The sequence below is a fragment of the Triturus cristatus genome, chromosome 3_2, assembly GCF_964204655.1.
Source record: "Triturus cristatus chromosome 3_2, aTriCri1.1, whole genome shotgun sequence".
NCBI lineage: Eukaryota > Metazoa > Chordata > Amphibia > Caudata > Salamandridae > Triturus > Triturus cristatus.
The window spans coordinates 162,112,535-162,127,583 of record NC_140584.1 but is presented as its reverse complement, the minus strand read 5'-3'; the positions used below and the strand labels follow the sequence as shown (position 1 = coordinate 162,127,583).

At 44.5% G+C, this 15,049-nt stretch overlaps 1 protein-coding gene across 1 annotated transcript in view; it reads left to right on the top strand.

Moving 5' to 3' along the window:
* The first annotated feature begins 739 nt into the window (after positions 1 to 739).
* CD3E (CD3 epsilon subunit of T-cell receptor complex) overlaps positions 740 to 15,049 on the top strand; it is a 64,589-nt gene continuing 50,279 nt past the window's right edge. The window contains exons 1-3 of the mRNA XM_085647412.1: positions 740 to 1,154; positions 5,827 to 5,850; positions 8,015 to 8,230. Of these exons, the coding sequence (XP_085503538.1) occupies positions 1,106 to 1,154; positions 5,827 to 5,850; positions 8,015 to 8,230 (289 nt within the window). The 5' untranslated portion in view covers positions 740 to 1,105. The remainder of the gene's footprint in view (positions 1,155 to 5,826; positions 5,851 to 8,014; positions 8,231 to 15,049) is intronic.

Genomic DNA, 15,049 nt, shown 5'->3' with positions numbered 1-15,049 from the left:
TGTTGGCTGTGATGCTGCTCCATGATGAGGCGTTGCTTTTTGTATTACAAAATGATCTTAGTGCATGGTCTATTCTGATGAAAGATTTGCTGACATTGGTGGTCAATTTAGATGAACTGTGTATTGGTTGAATGGATGTTTCATGATTCAGGGTGGATTGTTGTCATTAGTGCTGTGTTGGTGTGGACAGCTCATTATGCTAAAGGATAAGTCGGTCCCAATGGCCCATTGTGTTGTTGGATGTGTTGGCCTCAATGGTACATCTTGACGACGGTCAGGTGTCAATGGACTATCATGTTGAAGATGTGTTTGTACCGACAAAGGAACGCAAGCATGTATTTGTGTTGATGGACTGATTTTATGAAGAATATGCTGTCATCAATGGTCTACCATGATAAAGGATGTGTTTGTGTTGGTGGTGCATGGTGATGGCGTGTTCACATTGATGGTCTGAAATGGTGATGGATGCATTGGCATTGATGGTACATTGATGTTAAAGTGCCAACTAGGGTTAGCCAGTGACTTAGGTGCATGCAATTCCTTCTGTGCTGATTAACAAAATCCCTCTTTTCCTTTTGTTTTCTTCTTGCACTTTACTACCACGCGAAAATATAGCCTTATGGTGTACATACAAGTGCTGCTGGTCCCATGCTTAGTGCCTAATTGTGGAAATTTGATTAAACCGCCCCTTCACCCTCCCACCTACTCTTTCTTCTCAGTGCTTGAGTCCCAGCACCTTACTTCTCGAACAGGTCTGTGCGTCACCTAACCACTTCCTGGAGCTGCTGGAGCCTGTGGGTGGCACACAACAGTGCTCACAGGCTCCGAGAACCCCTGCCACGGCAACTCAGAAAATGCTTTTATACGTATTGATAAATATACATATTTAAGGATATTGCTTTTATCGTTGTTGGGGTGGCCGTGGTAAAAAGCTATGGCTCAGTAAATTAGGGGCAGCAAGGGTATGGGGTCTTTCAGCACACTTAAATAAACAAAAAGCCATTTCTCCCCTCCAAAAAATCAGTAAGATCAAAAGAATAGATAGGACGAAGGGAGAAACACGAAAAATTAAAGGGAGACACGAGCACCGTTGAAGCTCTCAACCATGAAGATCACGCTCCTTAGCACTCTCGTCGGAGTTGTTGTGTCTGCTGGTGAGTACACGCTATCTATTTATTTGGTATGTCTTAGAAATGCACTGAAGCTGCCTCAATGCTGTCTGTCGCTATACAGTCTCATAAATAGAGATATTATTTCATGTGTACTGTGTCGTACCAATGTTGAGATCGTTGCATGGGGACATTTAAGGGATTCTTGACGCAGAACCCGACAGACTGAAATGCTACAAAGGGGCTGTGACAGATTCACTGCAAAGTTGGGAAATTTATAAAAGTGGATCATGAGGTAAATTGATGTCACAATTTTAGAATTAGATCCTAGCCCACTCTTTCTTAATTTTCCCACAGATAAGTAGCCCAGGGCTAATTAATGCGCCCATTTATCACTAAGAAGGCTCCCCTTCCAGCGGCCCTCCAGGCTGGCTAAAACGTACTCAATATCCCGTGTAAGTGATGAACGAGCACGAAGGAGAATTCTCCCAGAAATATGATAATTAGAGAAATCTGGCAAAACACTTCAATTAATTTTAAACATATAATTAAGGAAAAATATGTGTGTTATAACTCTTAGCTTCTTTGGGCATCGTATATTGTATGGAAAGCTCCCAAGTTTGCACCTTTATCTGCCCCTTTTGTTCATATGGTCACTGCATTGAAGATACAAGGGTCCATTTTAAGATGGGACCAGTCCAAATAAGTGTATTCTTTTCCATCCAGCCACTTCACTGCCTTATTGTAAATCCATATCACCCCTTTCACACTTGAAAGATATACATAAAGTCTATACAGAGACTGACAGATGGAGGTACGTCCAATCGCGTTTCCGCTGAAGTTATATAGGGCTGAGGTTGATCATCATTGAATATCCCATTATTGCAAAAAATTGTAAAAAGTAGATTACAAATATAACTCTTTTTCAATGTCTTTTGTTTCTTCTTTGGCACAGTATAAACAGCGATTATGTGGATACCTAGGGGCTATCTGAACATTTGTTTCTTCTCCTTCATTTTATCTTCTTATGGTCCTATAGGGGTGTCATTGCCTTTTTATTTAGCTGTTTACTTGCTTAACAATTTTATAGCACCAGGAGCAGACTGGGTCTTCTTAAAAATATTTGAAAGTAAACAGAACTAGAAGTAGAGTTTCCCCAGTAGCTGGTGCTGGAGGAGCCTGGCGTTTGGTACTCTGAATTAAGGAATCGCTGTGAAACAAAGAAACAAGGAGATGGATCAGACTTTAAAAAAAATCTTTACCTAAACGTAAAACGGAGAAAGAGGATGTTCGATATAGAAATAGCTCGAGTCCGGTTAATGCTGCCGCTGAAATCTATGCTGGTTTGAACCAGTCTTTAATCCTCCTAGTTCGACACATTGAAAGCCACCAACGTAATTACCTGTTATCTGGTGATTCAGAACCAATTCAGAAATATTGTTTTTACTTATTATGTTTATTTATTTATTTATTTGAAGGTTTTATATAGCACGAACATGACCCTTGCGGGTATCAGAGCGCTTTACAATAGAAGTAGTTACCAAAGGAGACAATATACAAGGGTAACATAGTGTTTCGGAATAAAGTCTTATGTTCCAGCTGGTTATTCTAAGAGTCCGCATCAATATTTAAGTAAATTTCGACATGAGAAGAGATTTGACTTCTTTTTTTAAATAGACAGTTGAGGGGATGAGTCTGATTTCTGGTGGTAGTGCATTCCAGATCCTTGGAGCAATACCAGAGAAGGTGTGGTTATATGTTTTCTTCTTGGCAAACCTTTGAGGCTTCAGAAGAAGGTTACTGGCGCTCCTGGATGATCTGTTTCCACACAAAAGCTCCAGTTTCTGGGCTAGATAACTCGTTGTGTTGTGATGGATGGCCTTATGCGTCATGCAGGCGATTTTTAGTTTATTATTATATGCGTAAATATGGTTATTACTATAGTACAGGTGTATTATTATTATTCGTTTTTATTGCACTGCTTTTCCTATTATTGCTTGAACTGTATTTTATTATTTGTGTGGTTATTTTAGTTTTTATTGCCATAAACGTTTCTATGCTAGCCGGATGGTGCAGGCACCTGCAATCTCATTCACACTCAGACTCCAAGCACCACAATCTTGCAAGACCTTATCACCTTCACTCAGTCTCTTGCTCAAGACCCCTGCATCATTCATTCACACTCAACCTCCAGTCCTCTCAGACCCTCACTCATACTCACAAGCCACCCCCTGGTCTCAGAGGCTCTCCCTCACATCCTATCTCAAGACCACTTGGACCCACACAGACACTCATACTATACTTCCAGGCCCAGACTTACACTCCATATCCAGACCTGAAATCCTCACTGGCACCCACGATACGTAAAGAGAGTGATACCAACTCCAGATGTTAGCGTCACCTACACCTTGCATTGGCTTCTCTTCCCGTCCCTTCCCTTCTCTTCACTTCCCTTCACTTCACTTTATCTTCACTTCAATTCCCCTTCGCCGTCTCCTTCTCCTTCCCCTTCCCTGTCCCTTACCCTTCCCTTCTCTTACCCTTCCCTTCCCTCCCTGTCCAATTCCCCTTACCCTTCCCTCCCCTCCCCTCTCTTTCCTTTCCCTTCCCTCCCCTACTCTTCCCTTCCCTTCTTCCCCTCCCCTCCCCTCCCACCCCACCCCCTCTCTTTCCCTTCCCTCCCCGTCTTAACTTCCCCCTCTTGACTCACAAGACAACAGAGCTCTCAGATATCATATATGTGACTGAGGATCCCAGTACGTCATTCTGAGGTTTCATGGTGCAGCAGAACATACAGACCCGCCAACCAATTTTTTACCATGGGAACGTACAGGAGGCGGCGGCGTGGCCCTTGATGAGGGGCATTTACACAGCGAGTTGGGCTTTGGGCCCCCTTTTCTGCCCTTCTGTGCAAGGGCTTCCAGCTCACTGCATGTGTGTGCTTCTGCACCCTGTGCCGTGTGATACTGTGTGCCTGTGACGTGAGCTGGAAGGTCTGAAGATAGTGGTGCTATCGTAGTACGGCCCATTTAGGACATAGAAACTGGGATTATCAGGATATGACCTTATATCCCACAAGAATTTGGAATATTTCAGTATGTTTACCATTTCAGAGAAGTACATGGAAACTCATGATAGGGTCCTCTGAGACCAGACCGCAACTAAAAACATCATGATATGCCCTCTCACATCTCATTGCACAAGAGCATGGAGCATAAGCCCTCTCATTTCACAGGAGAACTTGATATATCATGATAGGGCTCCTGGTTTTATGGTATTTATTTTCTAGACATTTCCGTCTGTATTTATCCATATATTTTATTTTTTTAATTTTATCTGTATTTATTGATATTTATTTTGGGTTTTGTGAAAAAATAAAGTGAAAATGAACATATTTCTACATTTATTGAACCAATAAATATGCACAAAATGCCTGAACGCCTGCCTGGTTTCAGTGATATAAACACACTCCGATGATAAAATATACACTCATAAGCAAACATGAAAATGTTATTATCAAGGTTGTAATCCACTGCTGTTTAAGGTTTTTTACTAAAATCTCTTTATTTTGTTCAACTCACATTACCTTTCAATCAGCACAGCATATTGGCCTGGCAGTCATGATTGACAGCATTTAGAATCACTAAAAAAACAAACCGATTTCCGTTTTTATCCACATTTTAAAATAAATACAGACAGGAAAATATATGGTTTTCTGTTTGTATTTATCTGTAAAAATCAGTAAAAACGGGAAATGGAGAGCCTCAATCATGATATTGCCCTCCGGATGAGAATGAAAACATCACAGGAGAGCCTCTGCGATTATCCAACGACTCCTCATACACACATGGGGTTCTGTCATCACGTTTCATGTTTAAGGTTATTTGAGGGATTTTAACAACACAAAGGACCCCCTGACATTACGTTAGGTTTTTTACCAATTGAAATGTGATACGAGACTGCAAACTCTTCAATTTTCTAATTTGTTTTGGTTTTACCATCAGTGCATCTCATGTTGTTTTTGAACAAGGTTCAGCTGGTGCGCATTGTAGGTGATGTCTGATCTTCTTACATAAATACACCCCATTGTCCCATGTCTTGTCACACATCTAGCACATTTCACTATTGAGTTCCATCCAATGAACAGTGATTTTATCACCAAGGATGAATGGATCTTGGCGAACAGCCAGATTGGTAGGAAGCATTGTGTCTACTTGATTCGACCAGGGACCTCTTACAATTCCACCTCCACAGCTGAAGAAGGCTGTGTTAGGCAGTGATGCCGAAACATGTTAACAGGAAGGACCTCGAAGTGGCGATAATCAAAACTCTTTACTCCAAAAACCATTGGAGCAATTTTTTTTTATCACATCTGGTTGTGACAAGGGCCTGTTGCAATGCATGTTTTTAGGAATTTGTATGCATCACACCTGTACATCATTGTTTGGTATTTAAATAGATGCTTTTGCATTTGAGAACAAAAGTGGCTCTGATGTATCTCCCGAACGGTTGTTTAAGGATATGTTCCTGTTAAAACATGGTCTGATGATTACCGGGGCACTCCTAAGAGGACCTGGCAGGGAGGGCAGTAGCATATTCTGTAATAACACACACAGTCTTCATCTGCCCTTCGCAACCAACACAGCATGGAATATCAGTATTAGAAACTAATGGACAACTGTCTTTATTTGATTCAATTTTTTCTACTTTATTGCAGTCTGGTTCTCGGTTGCAACAGCAGGTAAGACACAAGCCTTTATTTTCCCAAATAGCAATATTTTACGCTTTGATGAAATGTGTAATATTATTAGCACGCTGAAAATGGCGATCATACCCTTATACTTTTCAGAGGTGTACAGAAAGCAGCCAGAGTATTACTGAACTAAGAGGAGTCCAATGGTGTAGGAGGTGTGCCACACGTTCTAATGCCATACAACGAGCCCCACTAATAAATACCTACAAACTGCCTGAGAAAGAGGAGGGGGGGGGGCGAATTTCTCTTCAGTTGATGCAATTACCTTCTCTCTTCCTTATGTAGGAAGGCAGACGAAGACTCTAAATCAGATTTTCTGAAGTCTTTGATACAGAAGCGTAACTTTTATTGCAGCAGGTGCGATGGCGGTCAGTCCCGGCTGTGTAAGGGGCATTTTAGAGCCAAATATGTTTGTTTTTGTTACCCTGTCATGTTTCAGGGTGGCACTTTCCTTCCTGGCTGAAGCATAGCACCCTGTAATACCACTGCGGTACTATATTTCTGTACCAGGCAGGAATTTACACATTCTACAGCAGACATGAGAGGTGGGAACAAGTAACCAGGAATGAGGAAAGGAAGAATTTTGGGAACTGGAGGGAGCAGGGACAATCCTGGTTTCTTAGCCACCAGCACGCTGCATTCTGGGATATGTAGTTGCACTTCTAACATTACAATGATATGCTCAAAACTCTCAACCTGTAAAGAGTTGTTGACTAAAATTGCAGAAGATGCTGTAGATGAATTCAGGCGTTATCATTATTACTTTGAGCATTTGTAGAGTGCATTATTATCTAAAAGGCGCCCTGGTGCATGGGGCCACTTGGCAGCTAAGGAACATCATTGTGGAAATTTCCTTTGAACATTTAGCCATTTGGGTTTCCCATGAGACCTGAACAGTAGAGAGACCTCACGTTGGTCTTTAGTTCAAGGTAAACAGACCCCACCTCAGCCCATCTGCTATTTAGATCAGAGAGGTGCCGTGGCAAGGAAAGGGGCATGTTTGGATGCCATTCTGCCACAAATACGAGAATAGAATCATCCAGGGCTTTAAGAGAGCCGTGTCCTGCCGGTGTTCCAAAAAGCAGGTGCCGAAACTGGTCTCTATCGGGCTCTCCATTTTGGCCCTTACCCTCGGGGTGAAAAAAAAATCTTAACTCTGCAGCAGTGCCACCCTTCACTGCCTTTGAGGCAACTTCAAAGAGACTTGTTATATCAATAGTACATGCAACAAAGCCATAGTTGTTGCTTATGTATCTTATGCAACTAACAGCCATTGACAAAGTCAATAGCCATAGCTTGTTGTAGGCAGTGCTTGAAATGGAAAAATAGATGTGCAGGTCCTCTGTACCAGAGTACCTGCTTGTTTCTGAAAAGTGCCGCTACTCTCCAATGAAACGTATTACGTCACTCTTCAGAAGTGCAGGTACTCTCCCTCTCAAAATAAAAAAGGCTGGTACTCAGTAAAGGCCCATTTAAAGCACTGGTTGTAGTTCATAATATTACTTATTGTGTTATATATCTGGATTCAATCACAGAAGCAGCAAAATGCCAATCAGGTGGCACCCTATGCTAAGCACAGAAGTTTAGCTTACGTGTTTTACGCCACGCCTTTAACTGCATCGACCACGCCCCTTTGAGAGGCCCCCAGGTTTTTCATCCCACTTAAAGCCCTGGAATCACCCCAAATGCCCGCCTGTATTCCCTTTGAAACTGATTGTTCCTGTGCCTCAGAAGGATATGTATGTTATGCTACCGGCATTTGTATAGCACAAAATCTACAATTCGTGGGGCTTCGCTGCACTACTAAAGTAAATAGAATGTATTTTTATTCGGTGTTGTAGACATTTGTCGAGAGATATCGTAGGAAAGAGTAAGTTACTCTCCATGAGCGTTGGCCTGAAATTGCTGATTTCCCTCATGGCCAGCCCTCTCCTGTTTATGAAAGACTGTTTTTTTTTCTCACCAAAAGTATTTTTTTTATCATCTGCATTTCTGATCTTTTGTGCTTTATTTTCTTGTCGTCCTACACTTTGATTGGCCTTTCTATCTTCTCACTTCCGGTGCCTCACTACCCTCACTTCCGGTGCTGCCTTCGCTCTTCCATCCCTCTGTCGTTTCTTTCCCCATATTATATTTCCTTTTCACACCACAGGTGATCCAGAATTCACTGTGCGCATCTCAGGGTCCTCCGTGTTTATTACCTGCCCTGAGCCGAATACAGGCAAACTGTTGAAAGATGGAAAATCCCTGATAATGACCAACACGGACACGGGGGAACACGAAATTGAAAAGTATGAAGAAGAGAACAATGGAGAGTACCTCTGTGAGGTGCAGACAAAAAAATATCTACTCTACCTGAAAGCCAAGGGTAAGCAGCATCTAGAACCAATTATAAGGAGGGTTGATACAGTGGTTAATTTGTAAAGAGAAAAAGAAAAAAATAAGCGCCAGGGCTCAGTGGCGTAACGAAAGTTGAGGGGCCCCCCCTGCCACGCATACAGAGGGGCCCCGCTCCGGATTTAATCCGAGCTATTGGGCTTGAGTACTGTGCTGAGGGGGCCACCTGCAGCTCAGGGCCCCCCGCACCGCGGGGGATGCGGGGGCCTGTGTTACGCCCCTGCCAGGGCTGTGGTCGGTAGGCCTCTGCAGCTTGTACCACCCATTCCCCCAGCCAGCGCTGCCGGTGACAGTACAAACACACCTAAAAGACATTGTCTAGAACAGGGTTTTGCAGGGAGTAGCTCCTGAGCTATTAGTAGCTCTTCAGTTACCTGTAAGTTGCTCTCTTTTCTGCAACCCAACATACTGAATTAGAAGCCTTTGCTTGGTTGAATAAATATATGTATTCCAAAATTGAAAAGGGTTTATTCGAGACAAAAACGTGTGCATTTTCAGAACTCATTAGCTGATGTTTGGAGAAAAATGGTCGAATTCACAAAATATATTTAAAGATGGTATTTGAATGACAGGAAGTGAATGCAAAATCATCTGGTGTTGGGCGGACCTCATTAGTTTTATGAACTTGGTGCCAGGAGCATTGTAGCTATTGCAGTTATGTATTTCCCTTGTAGAGGCATGCCACATTGACAAAGCATTTATTTACATTACTGCTGGCAACCGCACCTGATGTATTGATGTGAGCACTGCTGGTAATCTTGCATTTGGTGGCCGCTAATGTAATCCTGGCTGAAGTGGTCACTATTACAACTCTCACAATATTAGTAGCTCATATAGATTTTCATTGAACATAAGTAGCTCTCATTATTGAAAGGGTTGGAGACCCTGGCCTCGGATATGCTACCCCGAAGCCTGATGGCAAGAGACACCTAGACCTAAAGACAAGGAAGGGTCTACGGCAGCAAAGGATAGAATATGAGAAGCTACTTGGAAGATAATGGTAAAAATCGTGTAGAACCAGAGACAGCACGGGGTCTATGGCAGCAAGAGATAGCGAAGAAGATGCAGCTTGAAGGCTAAGTGTAAGAGGTTCCTGGAAATGAGGTCAAGGAAGGTTGTGTGAGGTAAAACAACGCATGGGCGGATTTACCTGACAACTAACATTAAGAATAACCTAGAACAAGGCAAGGTCCTGGGAGCAAGATTTAGCACAGGAGATGCTTCCTGATGGCGAACATTAATTTTCACAATTATTCTATTAAATTTGCAATATTTAAATATATCTAGACTTATTAAAACATTGTATTTAAGGTCTGCTACCGTTGTAAAAATACAATCTAATACATGATTCCCGAACATACTATTCTGGTCAGGGAGGCCTTACTAACATGTAAAAGTATCCACAGTGTGATTATCAGAAATGGGGGTGGGGAGATTTGAAGAATATTTAGAGTCCCTTCCCTTTTGACACCTTCTCCCAGCCAGGATATAAAGGACAACCTTTTTTAGTGATGGCCCATGACAGAATGGTTTACTGCAGCTCATCTTTTTCTGCTTAAAACAAAGCACTTTTCAGCATAATACTTCATTTGGCCAGAGCCTGGCAAAACCCCTAGGATCACTTGAAACCGCCCTAGAGGGACGCCCCCCCCCCTCCCCCCCAGTTTGAAGATCACTGGTCTATGGGAACAAGAGGTAGGAAGGAGATGGACTGAGGGTGAGAAGAGATGGAATGAGGGATGGGGGAGATGGAATGAGGGAAGGCAGAGATGGAATGATGGAGGGAGGAGATGGAATGAGGGAGGGAGAAGTTGCTTCCTGAAGGCTAATATTAGGAATTACATAGAACTAGTGATGTGAAATGGTCAATGGGAGTGAAAGAAATCATAGCAGATACTTTCTGAAGGCTAATTGTATTGTATTGTATAGTCTTATAGCACTTAGAAATCACTCCATGCCATTGTTTTGGTTTACGTAATACTATGATGTGCATTTCGTTCCTGTACGCTCTTTCAGACTCAATGGTTGAAAAAGGCATTGGCTGTAGATTGGCCTGTATAAAAGATAGTTGTGGAGGAGTGCAGTTCTTCTGGCAAGAGTTCCAAGGAAGCCGAGACAACAAAGGTCTTGTAGGAAAGAGAAAACACAGGAGATGCTTCCTGAAAGCTAATGGTGAGAAGCTTCTAGAACCAAAAATAAAAGGTGGTTCATAAGGGGAAAGAGATAGGGAAAAAGATTGTAACTGAAGGTAAAGGTAAGAGGAATTCAGAGCCCAAAGAGAGGCGTATGTTTTAACCCATCCTCTACATCGTTAACATTTACATTGTCACATTCAAATTGTCATCCACTGCTTTATCAATACTTAACCTACATCATTTGTACCATCAAAATAATATCACTGATGCCTTAGCCTTGCCATAACTGTTCCAAAACCTAACCCTTACTAGCAATAGACCTAACCATCCCATAATCACTTTTACATTGCCAATGACTTCACAACTTCAGCGGGCCCAGATTTAGCCCTACCCTACTATGACCCTAAAATGTAAACCATAATCCCTTACTCTAAATCATGCCACGACTCCTACTCCTGTCCGTAACCCAACCACTAACCCTAATTCTTAACCCAAACCCTAAAGCCAACTGCTATTCAAATTCCTAACCTCTAGCCCTAAACCTAGCTCAAACATTTAAACAAAATTCCCTAACCTAACTACAGCCAGTAAACCTAAATTCAAACCCAACCCCTACTTTGACTCCTAACCCTGTCCCTAACCACAAATTCCCAGTGTAACCATGACTGTAAATACTAACCCCAATCCAGAGTTCTCATGCTAATCCCAACCTCCAACCATACACAGTGATTTATATCTTACTCCTAATTTCCCCTACCCTGACTCCTATCCCTGACAGTAACCTATAACTGTAACCCAATCTTTAACCCCTGACTGGAATCCTAGTCTAGGAAACTCTAACAAAAGATTGGTAGTGAAAGGGATCTAGAACTGATGAAATAAGACTCCACAGGGACAAGAGATAGCATTCAAGACTCCACCTGCAGCTTACTGTTACAATCACTTAAGACCAGGGACGAGGAAGGATAGATCATTCACTGTTTACTGTAAGACACTCTAACTGAATGTAAAAGATGGAGGCACGTGGAACCATTCTAAATAGATTCAGATACAAGAGACAAGGAAGAATCTGTGGGTGGGAACTGATAGCATATGAGACTCCACTTGAATAATAAGGGTAAGGTACAGCTAGAACCAGAGACAAGCGAGAGTTTGGGATGGGCAAGGGTAGGCACAGTTGGCAGGAGCTGATGACAAAGAGTAAGCAGGATAAATGAGAGAGACGGATGTTTGTATGAGGACAAGGGAACAATGCTCTACCGAAGGCTCAGGATACCGGGCCCAAGAGATGGAGGCAGACAGTGATGAGGGGTCTGAATAGGGTCTACTAGGCCAAGACCAATCACCAGAGACTCTCCCTTAAGGCAGAGAGCAAGGGGGACTAGGTAGAGTCTAAAAGGCATGGGTTTGAACATGCAAGACATACTATGATGGCTGAAGGGTGAGGGCAACCCAGACTCAGTGACAGAAATTGGTCATTAGGGTGAGTTCAAGAGTAGGAGACGCTACATGAGTATCACTCATAAAGAGGACGTACAACCAGAGATAGAGGAAGGTGCACAGAGGCAAGACCAAGTGAAGGTCACTATTTCTGATGGACATGTGTTAGGAGGACCTAGAACCTGAAGGAAGGGGACATATAAGAGTAGCGCTGAACACCAAACAATCAACCTAATAAACAATAATCATGGTTCCTAAGGTCAGGGACAGCCTAAGTGCTCCCCAGGTGCAAGTTTAAGACAGACCTAGTACCGGAAAGTGTTTAAAGGGTTGTGTAGGACTTGGCCCTTTTTCCCTCAGTTGTTTTCATTTTTCATGTTGATGCAGATTCAGGGAGCCATTTTAGCTACCCCTGAAACTTCTGTCTGAGGGCCTGGAGCACAAAATGGTGGCCACCTGTGACATCACCAGCATCCACTGGAACCTACTAGCACCTTCCAGAACATTCCAGAACTCTGTGACCGTTGGAGGCGGTTTAGAATGTTGGGAAGCTAAGACAGAGAGTTGGCAGTTGGAGCTGGCAGTTGGCACCTGACTGGTGAAGAGTGAGCAGCAGAAACCTGAAGGAGGAAGGAGTGAAGCAGCAGGGGTGGAAACTTGTGCCTGGAGTGGGGTCCATAAACCCACCCTTGATACTAGTCCCTACTGACGGAGCCCAGCCTAGAGCCCTGTGTGGGAAGAAGCAAGAAAAACCATCCTAAGGACCTGGACAGCAGGAACAGGCCTTAGAACCAAAGAACAGCAAGATTCTGACCTGAAAACTGGTTTCCCTGGAGTCCGACGTCGAGTAGCCTGAGACCTGGAGCCCGAGGTGGAGAAGCGGCGCTGACTGGAAAAGCAGACGTCGTACCCGGAGCCGCCAGAGGTCGAGAGAGGGCGCCGTCAGAGGTCGTAGAGAGTACCAGAGGTCGAGGAGGAAGTCACCCGAGGTCGAGTGAGCGGCGTCATCGGAGGAGTGAAGTCCGCCCTCCGGAGTCGTCGGAGACCGAGGTGAAGCGTGCCGGAGGTCGGGAGTGGAGATCGCACTCCGGAGTCGCCGGAACCTGAGGAGAATCGTGCCGGAGGTCGGGAGTGGAGGTCGCACTCCGGAGTCGCCGGAAACCTGAGGAAAGGAGCACCGGAGGTCGGGAGTGAGGATCGCACTCCGGAGTCGCCGGAAGTCGACATCGAGGCAAGGCCGGCCGACGTCATCGAAGCCGAGGTTGCCATCGGACCGGAGCCGCCCGAAGTCGACATCGAGTAAAGACTGCCCGACGCCATCGAATCGGAGGTCGAGATCGAGCCGAGGCCGCCGACATCGAACCGGAGCCGCCTATCGGCGTCGTCAGGAACTGACATTGTGCCGAGGCCGCCGACATCGAACCGGATCCGCCTCACGGCGTCGACACGACTCCAGCGGCGTCGGAACATCAGAAAAAGGGCAGTAAGTGGAGTAGAGGGCGCCAAAGGCCCTGTGGAATCCTAAGAGACTACTCTAGGGGTTAGAGAGGTGCTGGAACCAGCTGGACTGTGCCAGGGGTGAGCTGAGACTACTTTAGAGGGGTTGTGTAGAGTGAGAGAGCCAGGTCTCTGGTATTCCCCCCTTGATCTACCTCAGTTTAGGCCTCAGCCTTGTCCAAGCCAGGGAATAGACACCCTCAAGCCTTCCACCTCCCCACAAGCTGTGCCTGGGCCAATTTAGCCCATAGTAATCTCGAATGTGATCTGATTATATGAGTGTTACTGTATACTTTTAATTATTTATTGGGGGCACTGTATTTATTGTGTTTAACCTATTTATTGCTTCACTGTATTTATTGGTCCACAGTATTTATTGATGCACAATATTTATTGGTTACAGTATTTATTGCCTCAGAATATTTAATTGCTTGTATTACCTGCACTTATATTTATGTCTTTTATATTTATGATCACCCCTATTTATTGAATCATAAGACAGTATTTATTTGACCTGCACTATTTAAAGTTTGTATATTGTGATTGTCTTATTTATTTTTCTGATCAGCAACTAAGAGAAAAAGATAAAGAAAGATATTTTCATAATTTTTACGGTGTAGAGTCGTTTTTGGAACGGATGCACGCATGGTTATTGTATGGGTATATTGTATGCTTAGCACGGTGCCTGTTTCCTGACCACTCGAGCCAAGCTACCACAGTGTGTTCGGGAAGTCCACCACCACCCTGCGGAGTGGGAGTGGGTTTTTCCAACATAATTGGTGGCAGCGGTGGGATAGAGCTGTGCCTACGTATACTCAACAATAACTGTGGGTAGTCCATAGGCCTACACCGGGAGTTTTCTCAAAGCGGCCTTCCTAATTGTGGGTTTTTGTTTTTTCCAAATTTACTCTGGTGGTGGGAGGAGGTATTATTAAAGGTACCCCCCTGCATTCTTACTGCACAAAACCTGTCCTCTAACCTGAGTGGGCGAGATGGAGTTTGTACTAGAAAATCTAGAAACGTACACTGTGGCCCAACTCAGGGAGTTTTGCCAGCGGGAGGGGGTGTACTGTCCCCCAGGAGCAAAGAAGGGTGCACTCCAAACCAGCTTAAGGGCTTGGGGGGAGGCACGCCGAGAAAGCAAGGCTGAGGAGGAGGACAGGGATAGAGAGCCTGACCCCGAGGGGGCTGAGATGTACCAACCTGAGGTGGGGAACCTGTCAGCAGGGCCCAGGACACTTTCTAGGAAGGGCAGCACTGTCTCTAGCGGTGGCTTATCTGAAGTGGAGTTAGCAGATCGGAGGGAGAAAAGACAGCTCACATGGGACTTAGCAAGGCTGGAGAAGGAGAAGGAGGAACAGAGGATGGCTCATGAGACGGAGAAACAGAGGATGGCTCATGAGATAAGGCTGAAAGAGATAGAGCTTCAGATCCTAAGAATCGGGGCACAAACTGTTCCTAATGGTGGCAGCATACCGGAAGCTCCACAGGAGCTAGAAGTTTATTTACCCCAGGATGACATCCCCAGGGTGTCTGAGGAGGCATTGGGGTGGGAACCTGAAGGGGGTGGTGCAGGGATCTCCCAACCCAGCGAGGTGGGAGAAGTGGCAGATAGCCCAGCTAGGTCCCAGGGAGAGAGGGTTGTAGGGCCTCACGACCTATCTGTAGGAAGGCGTGAGACGGGGAGGTGTCCCGAGGTGCCCCAACCGAAGTCTCAG